General features: G+C 49.7%; 1 protein-coding gene across 1 annotated transcript; it reads right to left on the bottom strand.

Annotated features, from left to right (window-relative positions):
• Positions 1-3,154: 3,154 nt before the first annotated feature.
• Positions 3,155-12,461, bottom strand: LOC112302449 (E3 ubiquitin-protein ligase makorin-1-like). Its single transcript, XM_045193448.3, has 4 exons — positions 12,311-12,461; positions 12,098-12,208; positions 3,504-3,648; positions 3,155-3,315 (listed from the first exon to the last, which is right to left on the bottom strand). The coding sequence occupies exons 1-4, from the start codon at positions 12,442-12,444 to the stop codon at positions 3,196-3,198; spliced, it is 510 nt and encodes a 169-aa protein (XP_045049383.3). The 5' UTR covers positions 12,445-12,461; the 3' UTR covers positions 3,155-3,195.
• Between the last annotated feature and the right edge of the window lie 785 nt (positions 12,462-13,246).

Below are 13,246 nucleotides of genomic sequence, written 5' to 3'. Positions count from 1 at the left end.
CTGGCTTGGAACTTCCTCCTGAAGGCAAGAAGCAGCCTTGCTCTGATTGTTTATGTGGGGCCGGATTGGCTCCACCTCTCAGGGTTTCAGTTGAAGGAACTTTATAGAGGAGGCAGGCTTCGGCAAAAGGAGATGCACTCTTGTGATTTCTAAGAAATACATAGATATTTGTTCATTCAGATGACCGAAATTTACGGGTCAGACATACTTAGTCTTCCACAGTCCCTAGCTTACAGCTCCCATACAGCTCCCAGCCCCCTTACAAATTCCGGAATAGGCGAGAGTTCTTGTTATGTTAATGAGGTGACTTTTGGATCCCACCCAATAGAAGCCAATCGTGCGGTTACAAACTTTCAGTTCCACCCCTGATTGGGGGGGATGGAGGGGGCCGTGCTTGAGGTTGAATTAATCAACAGTGGCCAATGAGTTAGTCAATCATGGCTTCCTAAATGAAGCCTCCATAAAACCCCCAAAAAGAGTACCTCCTGGGCCTTCCTCCTTGAGCTTCCACGTTGAGGAAGCAGAACTTCCACCTTGCTGGGCCCCAAACTCCAGGAGGCAGAAGCTTCTTCCTTTGGGACCTCATTCTGTGTATCTCCTCACCTGCTTTTGATTTGTGTTATTTAATTCCCTTGCTAACAAGTCGGTAATCTAGTGAGGATACAGGTTTTCCTGAGTTCTGTGAGCCGTTCTAGCAAACTAATCGAACCCAAAGAAAGGGTCGCAGGGCCCTCTGATGTGCAGCTGGTGGGTCAGAAGCACAGGCAACCACTGGGGTTTGCACGAACGGGCCTCCGAAGTGGAGGGTGGTCTGTGGGACCGAGCCCTTTACCTGTGGATCTGATTCTATCTTCGCGAAGACGGTATCAGAGTGGAGTTGAGTTCTCGGTCTCTGCTGTCCTCCGAGAATTGCTTGTTGGTGTGGGGAAGCTTCCACACATCACGCGTCGGAACTGAGTCCTGGAATCCTTTCAGGAGGGATCGCAGAGCGCAGGATGGGGATGAGAGGAGAGGGGCCCCCCAAGCCCTTCTTTGGGTATTATCTTGTATTTCTCGTCATCTGAACTGCTGCTGCTAGCGTACACCCATTCATTCCGTAAACCTTTTATTCCTTCATAGAGTTCTACGTTTTTAATTTAATCTTCATTGCATTTTTTCCATTACCATTTAGCCCCCTTATACCCCCTCCCTCACAGCAATCACCACGCCGTTGTCCATGCCCGCGAGTCCTTTTCCCTTTCTGCTCAATCCCTCCACCCCCTCACCGACTCTCACCCCACTAGGTGTCAGCCCGCTCTAAGTCTGCCTCTGTTTTGCACGTTAGTTCAGTTTGTTCATTAGATTCCACACAGGAGTGAAATCATGGTGTTTGTCTTTCTCAACTGGCTTGTTTCACTTAGCATAATGTTCTCCAGGCACATACATGCTGTTGCAAAGGGTAAACTTTTCCTTTTTTAGGGTCGAGTAGAATTCCATTGTGTAAGTGCTCATAGTTGTTTTATCCACTCATCTACTGATGGACACTTGGGCTGCTTCCATATCTTGGTGATTGTAAATAACGCTGCAATGAACGTAGGGGTGCTTATGTTCTTTCAAATTAGTTTTTTTTGGGTTCCTTTGGATATATTCCCAGAAGTGGGGTCAAAAGACAGATCCATTTTTTTTAAAGATTTTATTTATTTACTTTTAGAGAGGGGACAGGAGGGAGAAAGAGAGGGAGAGAAACATCAATGTGTAGTTGCCTCTTGCATGCCCCCTACTAGGGACCTGGCCTGCAACCCAGGCATGTGCCCTGACTGGGAATCAAACCGGCGACTCTTTGGTTCACAGGCCAGCACTCAATCCAATGAGCTACACCAGCCGGGGCTGTTTTTTGATTTCTTGATGACAGCCATTCTGACAGGTGTGATTGTATCTCATTGTGGTTTTTATTTGCATTTCTCTGATGATTAGTGGCATTGAGCATCTTTTCATGGGTCTATGGGCCACCTGTATGTCCTCTTTGGAGAAGTGTCTATTCAGGTCTTATAAGGTTTTATGGTCATAGAGGGGAACTTGGCTTTTCCTCTGAACAGTATGGGAAGCCATAAGGAATATTTCTGAGCGGGATCTGATTTCCATTGGAACCAAAATTTAAAATCTTTTCTGCCCTGGCTGGTGTGGCTCAGTGGATTGAGCCCTGGCCTGCTGACCAAAAGGTGGCCAGTTTGATTCCCAGTCAGGGCACATGCCTGGGCTATGGCCAGGCCCCCAGTTGTGGGCATGTGAGAGGCAACCGATCGATGCTTCTCTCCCTCTTTTTCTACCTCCTTTCCTGTCTCTCTAAAAATAAATAAAATATTTTTTAAAAATTTCCTGCTAATTTTTTAAAAAATTTCCTAGTAACTTCAAGGGGGTTGTAGGAAAAAACTAAGGAGTATTTCTTAGATAGTACCTGCTCCACAAAGGCCAAAATAACAGCCAAGAAACTTTTTCTAGGCACCTCTGTATCAGGTTAGCAATTTTAACTTTAGAGGAGGTGTTTTTGGTCTTCCAGGGAGCAGCTGTTGTAGGGGCAGGCCCTGACCAGTGGCGGGCAGAGCCGGAATGCCAAACAGCCCTCAGTGCCTTGCCCATCCGTCCTCAACTACCAGCTTGACTTCGTGGTGGCTCCAACCTGTGCCCACCGAGGCCTGCATTCTGGCCACTGCAAGGAGAGCAGGGAGGGAATTCCTAAGTGTGACTCAATAACGCTGGGGGATCTGCCACATACTTTTTTGGGATCTGTGACAGGATTACTATTTTTATAACACTAAGATGTCAGGTGCCCTTTCCACTCATACTCTCAGGAGTGTTACGTGAAGTTTTCCAGAGGCTGAGTGACGGTCGATACTGCAGCAGACGGAAGGCAGAAGCCTCCTTTGGTTGGGATGGGGGCAGGGCACCTGGGCTGTGAGCAGACACTCCTCAGACACCAGGAGTGATGGCTTAGGTGCATTTTATTGGTTTTCTTTCACAATCCTTCTACAAAAGAGCAAGGTTAAAATCCCAGGCCCTGGAGAGAGTGAGAACACTTCCCCTTTCCCCAGAGCCCCCCACCCTTCTTCCCTTGGTCATGGAGATGGAGAGCTGGCTATTTTCATCCCCCAACAAACCCCAAAAGGGAAAGACCTACCACCTAGCAAACCCCGCCTCTCCCCCCCCCCAAGATCTTGGCTACAGGAGACTGCAGTAAGAACTGTTGGGATCCAGCAGGAGTTCGAAACCCCAGAAGGCCACGGCCAGGGCATAATCTGTGAGCATTCTGTCCTCTAGCAACACTGTTGGGCCCAGCACCTGGGAGTGAAGGGAGAAATCAGTGAAAAGCTATCCGCTTCAACACTGATGGCCCAGGAACAATGGAATTGGGCTCCCACCCAAGAGCGGGCAGTGCCTCATTTAAACGGGCTCCATTAACGCGGTGCAGGTTTCACATTTGTCACAGACACTTGTTATAAAACGCCCCGTATCCCTGCTGTTACCACCTCAGTCCCAGAGGCCAGCTGGAAGCTCTCAGGGCAGCGAGGATCCGAGGCTGGGGGCTCAACCGGGAGCTGGTGCTGGTAAATGCAGTCGGACTTGAAGGGGCAGCGGCCGTTCCCCCGCACGAAGAACCGGCACGGGGTCTGGCTATGGGGGCAGATGACAGGAGGAGAGAAGACCACTCGTCACCTTCAGGCCCTGTTGCCCCTGAATCAAGGGGCACTGAAGGCTGACACACAAGGTTTGGCAGGTTGGACTCGGCACAAAGCCACCAACCACCTCTACTCAGGCTCAGCAACCAGCATCAGTGTTGGTTTTACATTTATTACAACTGCTTCCCAGCAGATGGCAGTAGAGTCTCAAGGAGGGGGGCTTTCTCTAATTCCCACCGTCTGGACTGGTGCTAGCAGTCAGCTGGGAATCTCCTTTCCTCCTTTGAACTGTTTCAGTAATACCACCAAAGGAGCGGGGAGGGAGAACCCTAAAGTACGTCTCTGTAACCAAGTTAGAACAATCTCCTATTCTCATGATTTGACAATTGCTAGTTAATGAAACTGATTACAAAGTTTCTCACTTCTGAGGTTTCAGATTCACTCTGTGAAAGGCTAGAGACAGGAGGGGTACGTGGGTAACTTGTGACCCACTTCAGAGCAAGCGGCGTTCTTGTGAGAAAGACGGATGAAGGGGACAGAGGGCATGTTTGTAGCCTTTTTCCTGCGTCATCACTCTGCCTGATTCCAACAGCTGAGTCCTTCCCAACTTCCTCCGGTCCCAGTGAGAACTCAGGACCCTGCTGGCCACGCAGGCTGGAAGTCTGGGAAGTCCTCTGAACAGCTGTTTCTCTGCCTCCTCCGCCTCCCACTGGACCAAAGCTAGCGCCAGGACCACTCCATCCCGATAGCCTACAAAACCCCCGCTTTGACCTGTCCGAATTCCCACTAGCCCCCCAACCCAGCTCTCACGACAGCAGCAGTCCGTGGTCACCCAGGGGGTAACATGAGTCATCTTGCATTTTCCCTTGACCCTCTTGAACAGTGGCCACCCGGTCTGGTCCTCCTTCCTCTCAAGGCAGTACAGCCACCATAGTCCCTTCCGTCACCCACTGTGAGTCAGCACGCCAGTTCAAACCCACTTCCTTACTTAACGTCCTAGAGAAAACGCCTCAGTTTCTTCTTCCGCAGTTTGAGGATGTAAGAGCCTCTACTTCATCGAGTTCATGGTGTGCGAAGTCTGTCGTACGTAACAACCCCCCACGTTGTTGCCTACCATCCCCGGGCGAAGACCCCCAACTGGGCCTCCCCCTGCCTGGAGTGCCTCCCCCTGCCTGGAGTGCCTCCTGCTCCCCCCGAGGAGCCCCTACTCCTCTCCCAGCACCAGCTCAAATACTTCCCCCTCTGTGAGACTCACCCAGGCGGGTGTCTCAGTAACTCTGTTGACGGAGCTATTACAGTTCTCAGGCAAAATCCAGGCGCCTTCCCGACAAGGTTGAATGTCTCACAGGTAGACAAAACCTTCTTTATGCCACCATTTATCCAAATACACTTTGCAATATTGCAAGTGTAAAAAACCCCTTGGGAAGGTGGAATTAAGAACCTGGAGTTGTAGCTAATTCCAGGTCGTGGATAAATGTCTTCCCTCCCCAGGAAGATTAAAACCTATCCAAATTTTCCCTCTCTCCAAGGGCTGCCTTTTAGTCTCCTCTGAGACGCAAATTTCCAAGGTTACTAAGCAAACAGTATGTATTCCTATCAATTTACTGTCCTGTTTTGAAAACATCAGAAATAAAAGCCACGCCAGAACCAGAGTGTTGAGAGCTAGGCAAGAGAGCTAGGCAATTATAGGCATTGCTAAGCAGAAAACCTCTTGAAGGTCACCAGAATAGATAGGGGAGAGAAACAACATTGTTGGCCAAAGTAAAGGTAAACAATACGTGATTTGCAGAGGGCTCATTCTGAGTTATAGCCAATTAGTTAGAGGGCCATAAAACTTTGGGTGCCGGACTCATCTCGGGTCTGGACCCTTATCTTTAAACTGAGGGTACAAATTAAGTGGGACAGGTGGTTCTTATCGACAGGAGACAGGGTTTCAAAAGAAAATTTTAACATCTGGTTAATGTTCCTCCAGAGCCAAGAGCTATGCAGAGATAACAGCAACTCCTGCTTTTGTAACTTGCTTGCTTGCTTCTCACCCTATAAAAGAGCTAGCCTGTGAGCGTTTGGCGCGGCTCTCATCGGAGAGTTCGCCCCTGCGCAGGTAAAAACTTTGTTTGGCCAATAAACCATCTATAAATCTCTTAAGAGTCTGAGTCCGTCAGTTCCTGGAACGAGAGATCTCGCTCTCGCATATAACATTTGGAGGCCCCAGCGGGATTCTCCATCTGGGAACTGAAAGGGAGACTGGGTAAGCGACAACGAGGATCCTCATTATGAGTTTTAGAGGTCTAGACCGGTTTGGATTTGGGCCGGGAGATGGTCCGTCCGGTATAACACCTGGCCAGGGGGTCTGGGCCCTGAGGTGGTAGGTGGGACGCCACTGGAATTCCACCCAGGGGACTCCCAAGGAGGGGACGCCCTCGGGACGGGGAGCTTGGCTCCCCGGGGAGGGGGAGCTCGGCTCCCCGCGACAAGGGTTTTTTGTCGCGTCTGGTAACAGTTTCATTTTGCGCGCCGTCGCATCTGGAACTAGTTTCGTTTTGCGCTGCGCTGCGCTGCGATGTGTGAATGTGACAACCGCGGTATGTCTAAATAGGAGTGTGAACATTGTGTTTGATTGTGTGAGGACAGAGTGTGTGGCTCCACAGGCAACAGCCTACGGAGCGTGCGTGGGTCCTAACCTGCGGTTCCTTAGTCTGTCATATGGCATAACGGCTGGGAGTTTAACCCGGACTCTACGCGGGCAGCCTTAGCTAAGACAGACCTAAGTCCTCGCGAGAGGAGAGGCCAGGCGGACGAAGTGCAAGTAAATTGTCATTTCTGTTTGTTTTGTTTTGTGTGTTTGTCTCAGTTATGTGAAACTAACATGAAAATAGGCCAGCGGGAGTCCACCCCTGAACTCCCCGCTTGATTGCATCTTGAATAACTTTTCTGATTTCCAGCATCGTGCACGCGGCTACGGGAGCGTGCAGCTCGATCCGGAGTTCCTGCAGACTCTTTGCCAGCTAGAGTGGCCGACTTTTGGTGTTGGATGGCCTGCAGAGGGAATTTTCGACCTCCCGGTATTGTTTGCAGTTCAGGCCACAGTTTATAGAGCCCCACACCCCGATCAGATAGTTTACATCGATGTGTGGGTAGACATAGCCCCAGACAAGCCAGGCTATATTCAGAAATGTCTAAGAAGGAGTGCCTCCCGCGGAAGAACGGCTCTGTTAGCCGCGGGAAGAGGAAGCAAAAGAAATTCCTGGAGCCCTCCTCGCTGTGAGGGCGGAGGGTGCCTGAACTCTACCCCCCACTCCCAGATCCTGGGGAGGACATGTTAGATCCCTTGAATGCGCTCCCTCCCTACCCTAGGAGGGAAGTGCCGCATTCTACCCAGCCGGAGGAGGGAGGGACACTCGGGAGCCTTCCTCACACCCGAGGGGGAACTACGGAAGGGGAGGAGGCCCCAGTGTCCCCAGCACCTCCGGCACTTCTGCCACTCCGTGAGGCACCGCCCGGACCGGGTGCCCCTGCCGGAGCACCCTCTCAGTTGCTATATGTTCCTTTCTCCACTAGTGATCTATATAATTGGAAACATCAGAACCCCCCCCGTTTTCTGAGAAACCTCAGGGTTTAATCTCCCTCCTGGAGACCATTTTTAGAACGCACCAGCCCACTTGGGATGATTGCCAGCAGATCTTACAGACCCTCTTTACCTCAGAGGAGAGGGATAGAATACTCTCAGGGGCCGCCAAGGCAGTTATGGGGGAAGAGGGAGAGACTGCGGCGGGGAAGGAGGGAGGTAGAGGATATCCTGCCCAGTCAGCCCCCTGACTGAGACCCTAACACGAGCGGGGGGGAAGGGACGCGCTCCTTCAGTATCGCAGGGCTCTGTTGAGGGGATTAAAGGCAGCCGCTAGGAAGCCCACCAATTTTAGGAAGATTAGTGAAGTGATCCAGGGGAGGGAGGAATCTTCAGCTGCTTTCCTAGAAAGATTACTAGAGGCAGGTGTGGGAGTTCTTGGGAGCAATAGGATATTGCCACTTCTGGATTCTAGGGTTTGCAGAATTGGCTAAGCCTCTCCATGAACTTACGAGGGGAAAAGAGGGAAATATAACTTGAACTGAAAAAGAGAACCGAGCCTTCGAGGTGCTTAAGGCAGCTTTGGTATCTGCACCTGCATTGGCTTTGCCAGATTTAGGAAAGCTGTTCCAGCCATAGCAGAAAACGGAGGCATTGCAAAGGGAGTGCTGAGCCAGGCTTTAGGACCCTGGAGAAGGCCCGTGGCCTATTTGTCCAAGAGATTGGACCCAGTAGCCTCAGGGTGGCCAGCCTGCTTACGAGCTCTAGCTGCCACAGCCATGCTAGTGAAGGAGGCCAGCAAGCTCACCCTTGGACAGAATTTGCAGATAATTGGGAAACATCATATAGAGAGAATTTTGAAATCCTCTCCTGATTGCTGGTTGTCTAATGCACGGCTAACTCCGTACCAGGTGCAGTTGCTGAATCCCCCAGCAGTCCAGTTCCTGAAAAGCGCCGCCTTGAATCCAGCCACCCTGCTGCCAGCCCCTGATCCAACCATCATGCATAGCTGCCATGAAATATTAGAGCGGGTCACAGGCGTGCGCCCAGACTTGCGGGATAAGGCATACGAAAAACCAGGGCTCACTCTGTTCTCGGATAGCAGTAGTTTCCTTAGGGAAGGGCAGCGGTACGCGGGGCTGCGGTAACCACGGAAACTGAAGTCATTTGGCAGCAAGCCCTGCCAAAAGGAACTTCAGCCCAGAGGGCGGAGTTGATGGGGCGTTTGCAAGGTCTAATCTTCAAAAAGCTGCAGGATATCCCTGCATATCTAGGAACTTTGAGTAGAAGATGCCTGTACTGGTAGGGACTTTTGGCTGCCACGTACTGAGTTTAAGTGCTGAGTAAAAGGTTACAGTCCTTCCCAGGGTGGGAAAGGAGCAGGAATTAAAGGTAAACTGTAGTTAAATCTGGATAGGCAAAAATATATAGAAAGATTGTGAAAGTTTTAAACCTGGAGGAAAGGAAACCTCAACTACTTGTTTTCTAGTTTTATAGGAATGTAGTTTCATTTTGCTTCTGTTTCTAATCAGAAACCCCCTGTATCTGAAGACCTAGTTAGGGTCACCTGAAGACCTAGCGAAGGTCGCCTGTAACCGGTTAGAGAGAATGCCTTTGCCACTTAGGACCCAGGAAGGGTCATTTAGGCCTGATATGTGTTTCAGCCTGAGGCAAAGGAGCATGTCTCTGCCAAGAGACGGGACCTAAATAGCATGTCTCTGCGGAGGCCCCAGTAGACGCACTGGTGCAAGAGGATGCCTCTACCTGTGTACTGTTCTTATAGAACTCTGTCTATGTTTTAGATTTTGTTCTGTATCTTCTCTGAAAAGAAAATTGAGGATTCCAGGGATAGTTAAAACTTCACACTCTGTATGAAAGTGAACAAGGGAAAGTGCAAGATATGTAAATGAAGATGTATGAAAGGATACAGAAGGTTAGTAGATGTTGCAGAAGGTCTGTGGGAAGCTGTGAAGATAGAAGAGGGTTTGTGAAAAGGTGTATAAAAGGTTATAAAAGTTTATGAAAGTTTTGGAAAGAAAGTGTATAGGGCCAGTAATAGAAGGTATAAGGCATAGAGATGCAATCTTAGTAGATATCAGAAGGAAAAGGATTTTCCTTCGCACTTAGTATTTTTCTCCCTACTTGATCCCTCCAGAATTTGGCATTCTGAAGGAGTGAGTAATAACATAAGGTTTCTCTGCATAAATCCATTAAGACCAGTCATTAATAGTTTGTTAACCGATGCTTTGACTGGAATGTCACGCCTGAAGGAGGCATGTCTGGGTTCTGGTTGTCACCAGGAAGCCCTGAGGAACTGGGATTGACTTGTGAAGCTAGCAAAAGCCCACGAGAAGAAGCCTGGTACCTTGGTTGATTGTGCGGTTCATGGCAGTCTTTCCAGGGAAGGAACAGAGGTTGCTTTCCTGAAAGACGGCTAAAAGGAACCTGTAGGCACAACGGAAGCCTCAAGGACTTAAGTGAAATAGCTGGTACAGGCAAAGCCAGGTGGCAGATGTGTGGCTCTGCTTCTGTGCCCCGAGGGGCGGACTAAAAGTCAGTCTAAAGGTTCCCTGAGTGAGTTCCAGCGAAGCGAACTTAAAGATCATAGGCGATCCAGGCTGCTCTTAGTGTGTTTATGCAAATAAACAAGCTTCTTAATTTCATTAGGGACAGAATTGATACTATAAAGCTTATAGTGTTGTCCCAACCATATACTAAGTTACCCCAGACCGACTGGTCAAGGGTTTGACCCATCGTCCAAGAGAAAGGGGGGAATGTTGAGGCCAGGCTTGAAGAAATTAGTGCTGTTGCAGCAAAACAATCACCAGGTTTCCTGTTATGAACTTAGAAGGAAGCCGGGCTACAATGAACTCAGTACGGTCGGCGGAGGGTTAAAATTAGCCCAGCAAGTAATGCAGGACATGGGAAATTTTAAAGGGTTTGAGTGGTCTGTAGGCTTCACTTCAGAGCTTATCTTCCTTTTTCTGTCCTAATAGCCAAGATAGAAAGGGCCCAGAGATCTGAAAGGAGGGAAATCCTGGTATATTCCCCTCAGCCCGAGCGAAGTGTAGTGAGCCACAGGGTTTTGGATAGGTGTAGCATGTCTCATACAACTTCCTCCAGATGAGCCATTCTTTACCTAGGTGCCTGCCTTTGTTATTCAGTAATTATGATTTAATTGTGCCTTCCAACTCTCTTGCCAAGTCTGTTTTCACCTCCAGAATACCACGAGGATGTCAACTGTCCAGTAAGGCCAGCCTTTGGACACCGAGCCTGCAACTTTGCAGTGACAGCCAACTGACTTGGATTCTGTAAGGTCCTTCCCCTTACAGGAAAGGACTCCCTCCATGCTGCACCCCCTTTCAGGGCACCCCTGACCCAAGGTTAGGTAGGACAACGTCCATGTCCAGCCGGAAGCAGTTACAAGAAGATGAGACCTTCGTCCATTGTCCTTTATATAATTATAAAGGGGTTATATATCTGAAAGGAAGGATTGAAGCAGGGTGCAGCCAAGAGGAGGGCCCCAAGAAGGGATTTGTAATAGGATCCAGAACTCAAGGTGTACCATTGTTTGCCACCAATTTCTTATCCAGAGTTTTGTGTAACTGGGTACATAATTCCCCAAGTGTATCTATGCAGGAAACCCAGATTTTGTTCTCCCCTCCAGGACTAGGGAGAAGAGAGTTCCCCTTATACCCATAGTAGCCACTGTGAGGATCTTAGGGTCCACCGCACTCAGTGCTGCAGCCCTCATTCAGGGAGAATTAGAGTTAGTATTAAGGTCTTAACCCAGAGACTGAAAGAACAAGAAAAGCTAGAAAAACCAACGTAGTACACAGGAATCTATAAGATGTCCCCATAGCTGACTACCCTGATTTCCTCTATTAGTAGGCCTTTATTAATTATACTCCTGTTTAACTTGTAGCCCCATCGTCATTAATAAGCTTACGTCTTTTATTAAGGAAAGGATAGAGACCGTCAAGCTGATAGTATTGGCCCAGCCCTACACTATCCTTCCCCATGAAGAAGATGATTCAAGGATTTGACTCATAAGTGCCAACAAGGAAATGGGGGAATGTTGAGAGCTAGGCAAGAGAGCTAGGCAATTATAGGCATTGCTAAGCAGAAAACCTCTTGAAGGTCACCAGAATAGATAGGGGAGAGAAACAACATTGTCGGCCAAAGTAAAGGTAAACAATACGTGATTTGCAGAGGGCTCATTCTGAGTTATAGCCAATTAGTTAGAGGGCCATAAAACTTTGGGTGCCGGACTCATCTCGGGTCTGGACCCTTATCTTTAAACTGAGGGTACAAATTAAGTGGGACAGGTGGTTCTTATCGACAGGAGACAGGGTTTCAAAAGAAAATTTTAACATCTGGTTAATGTTCCTCCAGAGCCAAGAGCTATGCAGAGATAACAGCAACTCCTGCTTTTGTAACTTGCTTGCTTGCTTCTCACCCTATAAAAGAGCTAGCCTGTGAGCGTTTGGCGCGGCTCTCATCGGAGAGTTCGCCCCTGCGCAGGTAAAAACTTTGTTTGGCCAATAAACCATCTATAAATCTCTTAAGAGTCTGAGTCCGTCAGTTCCTGGAACGAGAGATCTCGCTCTCGCATATAACACAGAGTTGCCTGCATCGATCCTGAGCCCGACTAGAAAGAGAAACTTGACCTTGCTCTGCTGCTGCTGTCTCGGTCACTCAGGACGGGAGTTTATTTGTTGGGCTTTCAGAAATAGTGGAAATAGCTCACACCCTCGCCTGCCACCTCCATCACTGTGAACCTCCGGGATGTGTGGGGAAGCCCTGGCTGAGCTGCAACAGACCAGGGGCTGCCTTCCCTTCTTCCCTGACCCCGGCCATGCCCCGCCCCCAGCCTTACCTGGTCCGAGCCTTGAAGTTCCTGACGAGCTGCTCCTTCTCAGCCCCCTTGCTCACCCAGAACCTGTGGGGGATGATGTAGCTGGAGTGGACACGGCACTGGGGACAGGCCCTGCGAAGTGAGAGGACAGTCACGGCTCGCAGGCTGGCCTCCGAGCCCACGCCCCTCTGGGGCGCTCGGCCCCCTCCCTGCTGGCCTCTCCAGGACACTGACTTGATGACCTCCAGCGGGAAGTCCTGTCGGCGCTTCCGCCAGGTGCGCAGGCAGCCCAGGCAGTGGGCGTGAGTGCAGTTGGGCAGGATGCCGAAGATCCTCTTGGCCTCTGGCTTGTCCCACACCTTGTCCATGCAGATGCCACACACGACGTCCCGACTGTCCTGCTCCCTCTGCAGCCATGGGGAGGGTCAGGGAACACCCACCCACACATGTGCACTGCCACCCCAAACACAGCCCAGCAGGTCTGGGCATCCTAGGGGTCGGGCATGGCCACACCTCTCTCACCCCTCCCCCTCCTCCCCCTCCCCCACAACCGGCTATACCTCGAGGTCCATGCTCTGAAGGGAGGCCACGAGCTCCTGGACAGGCTGTGGCGTAGGTGGAGACTCCTGGGAGTAGCTGTGGTCTCCATCGGCAGCTGTCGGGGAAAACTGGGTCCGTTCATTCATTTACTCATCCCAGCGGCATCTACGGATGGGCTGCTGCACGCAAGGCTCTGTGGGAGCACGAAGTCCTGCCTCCTGCGGCCCAGAGTCCGGCCAGGACTGTGACGTCTCTAACGCAACTACGTGTAACTGTGCTGCCCGACGCCACTGGCCACAGGCGGCTACCGAGCACCTGACATGGAGCTTGTCCAAACTGAGATGCACTGTAATGTGCACATAAGACTTTGAAGCTTAGTATAAAAAAAAACTAATGTATTTCAGTAATAATTTTTATACTGATTACATGTTGAAATAATGGTATCGATATTAGATATATAACTTTTTATATATTGGGTCAAATAAAGCATTATTAAAATTAATTTTATCTGTTGCTTGTTACTCTTTTTAGTGTGGCTACTAGAAAATTTAAATTCCATATGTGAATTATAAAATAATATGACCTTTGAAAAAAAGTTTGGCAGCTCCTCAAAATATGAAGCATGTTACC

This window comes from Desmodus rotundus, chromosome 11 (genome assembly GCF_022682495.2).
Source record: "Desmodus rotundus isolate HL8 chromosome 11, HLdesRot8A.1, whole genome shotgun sequence".
NCBI lineage: Eukaryota > Metazoa > Chordata > Mammalia > Chiroptera > Phyllostomidae > Desmodus > Desmodus rotundus.
This window is presented reverse-complemented; position numbering and strand designations above follow the sequence as displayed.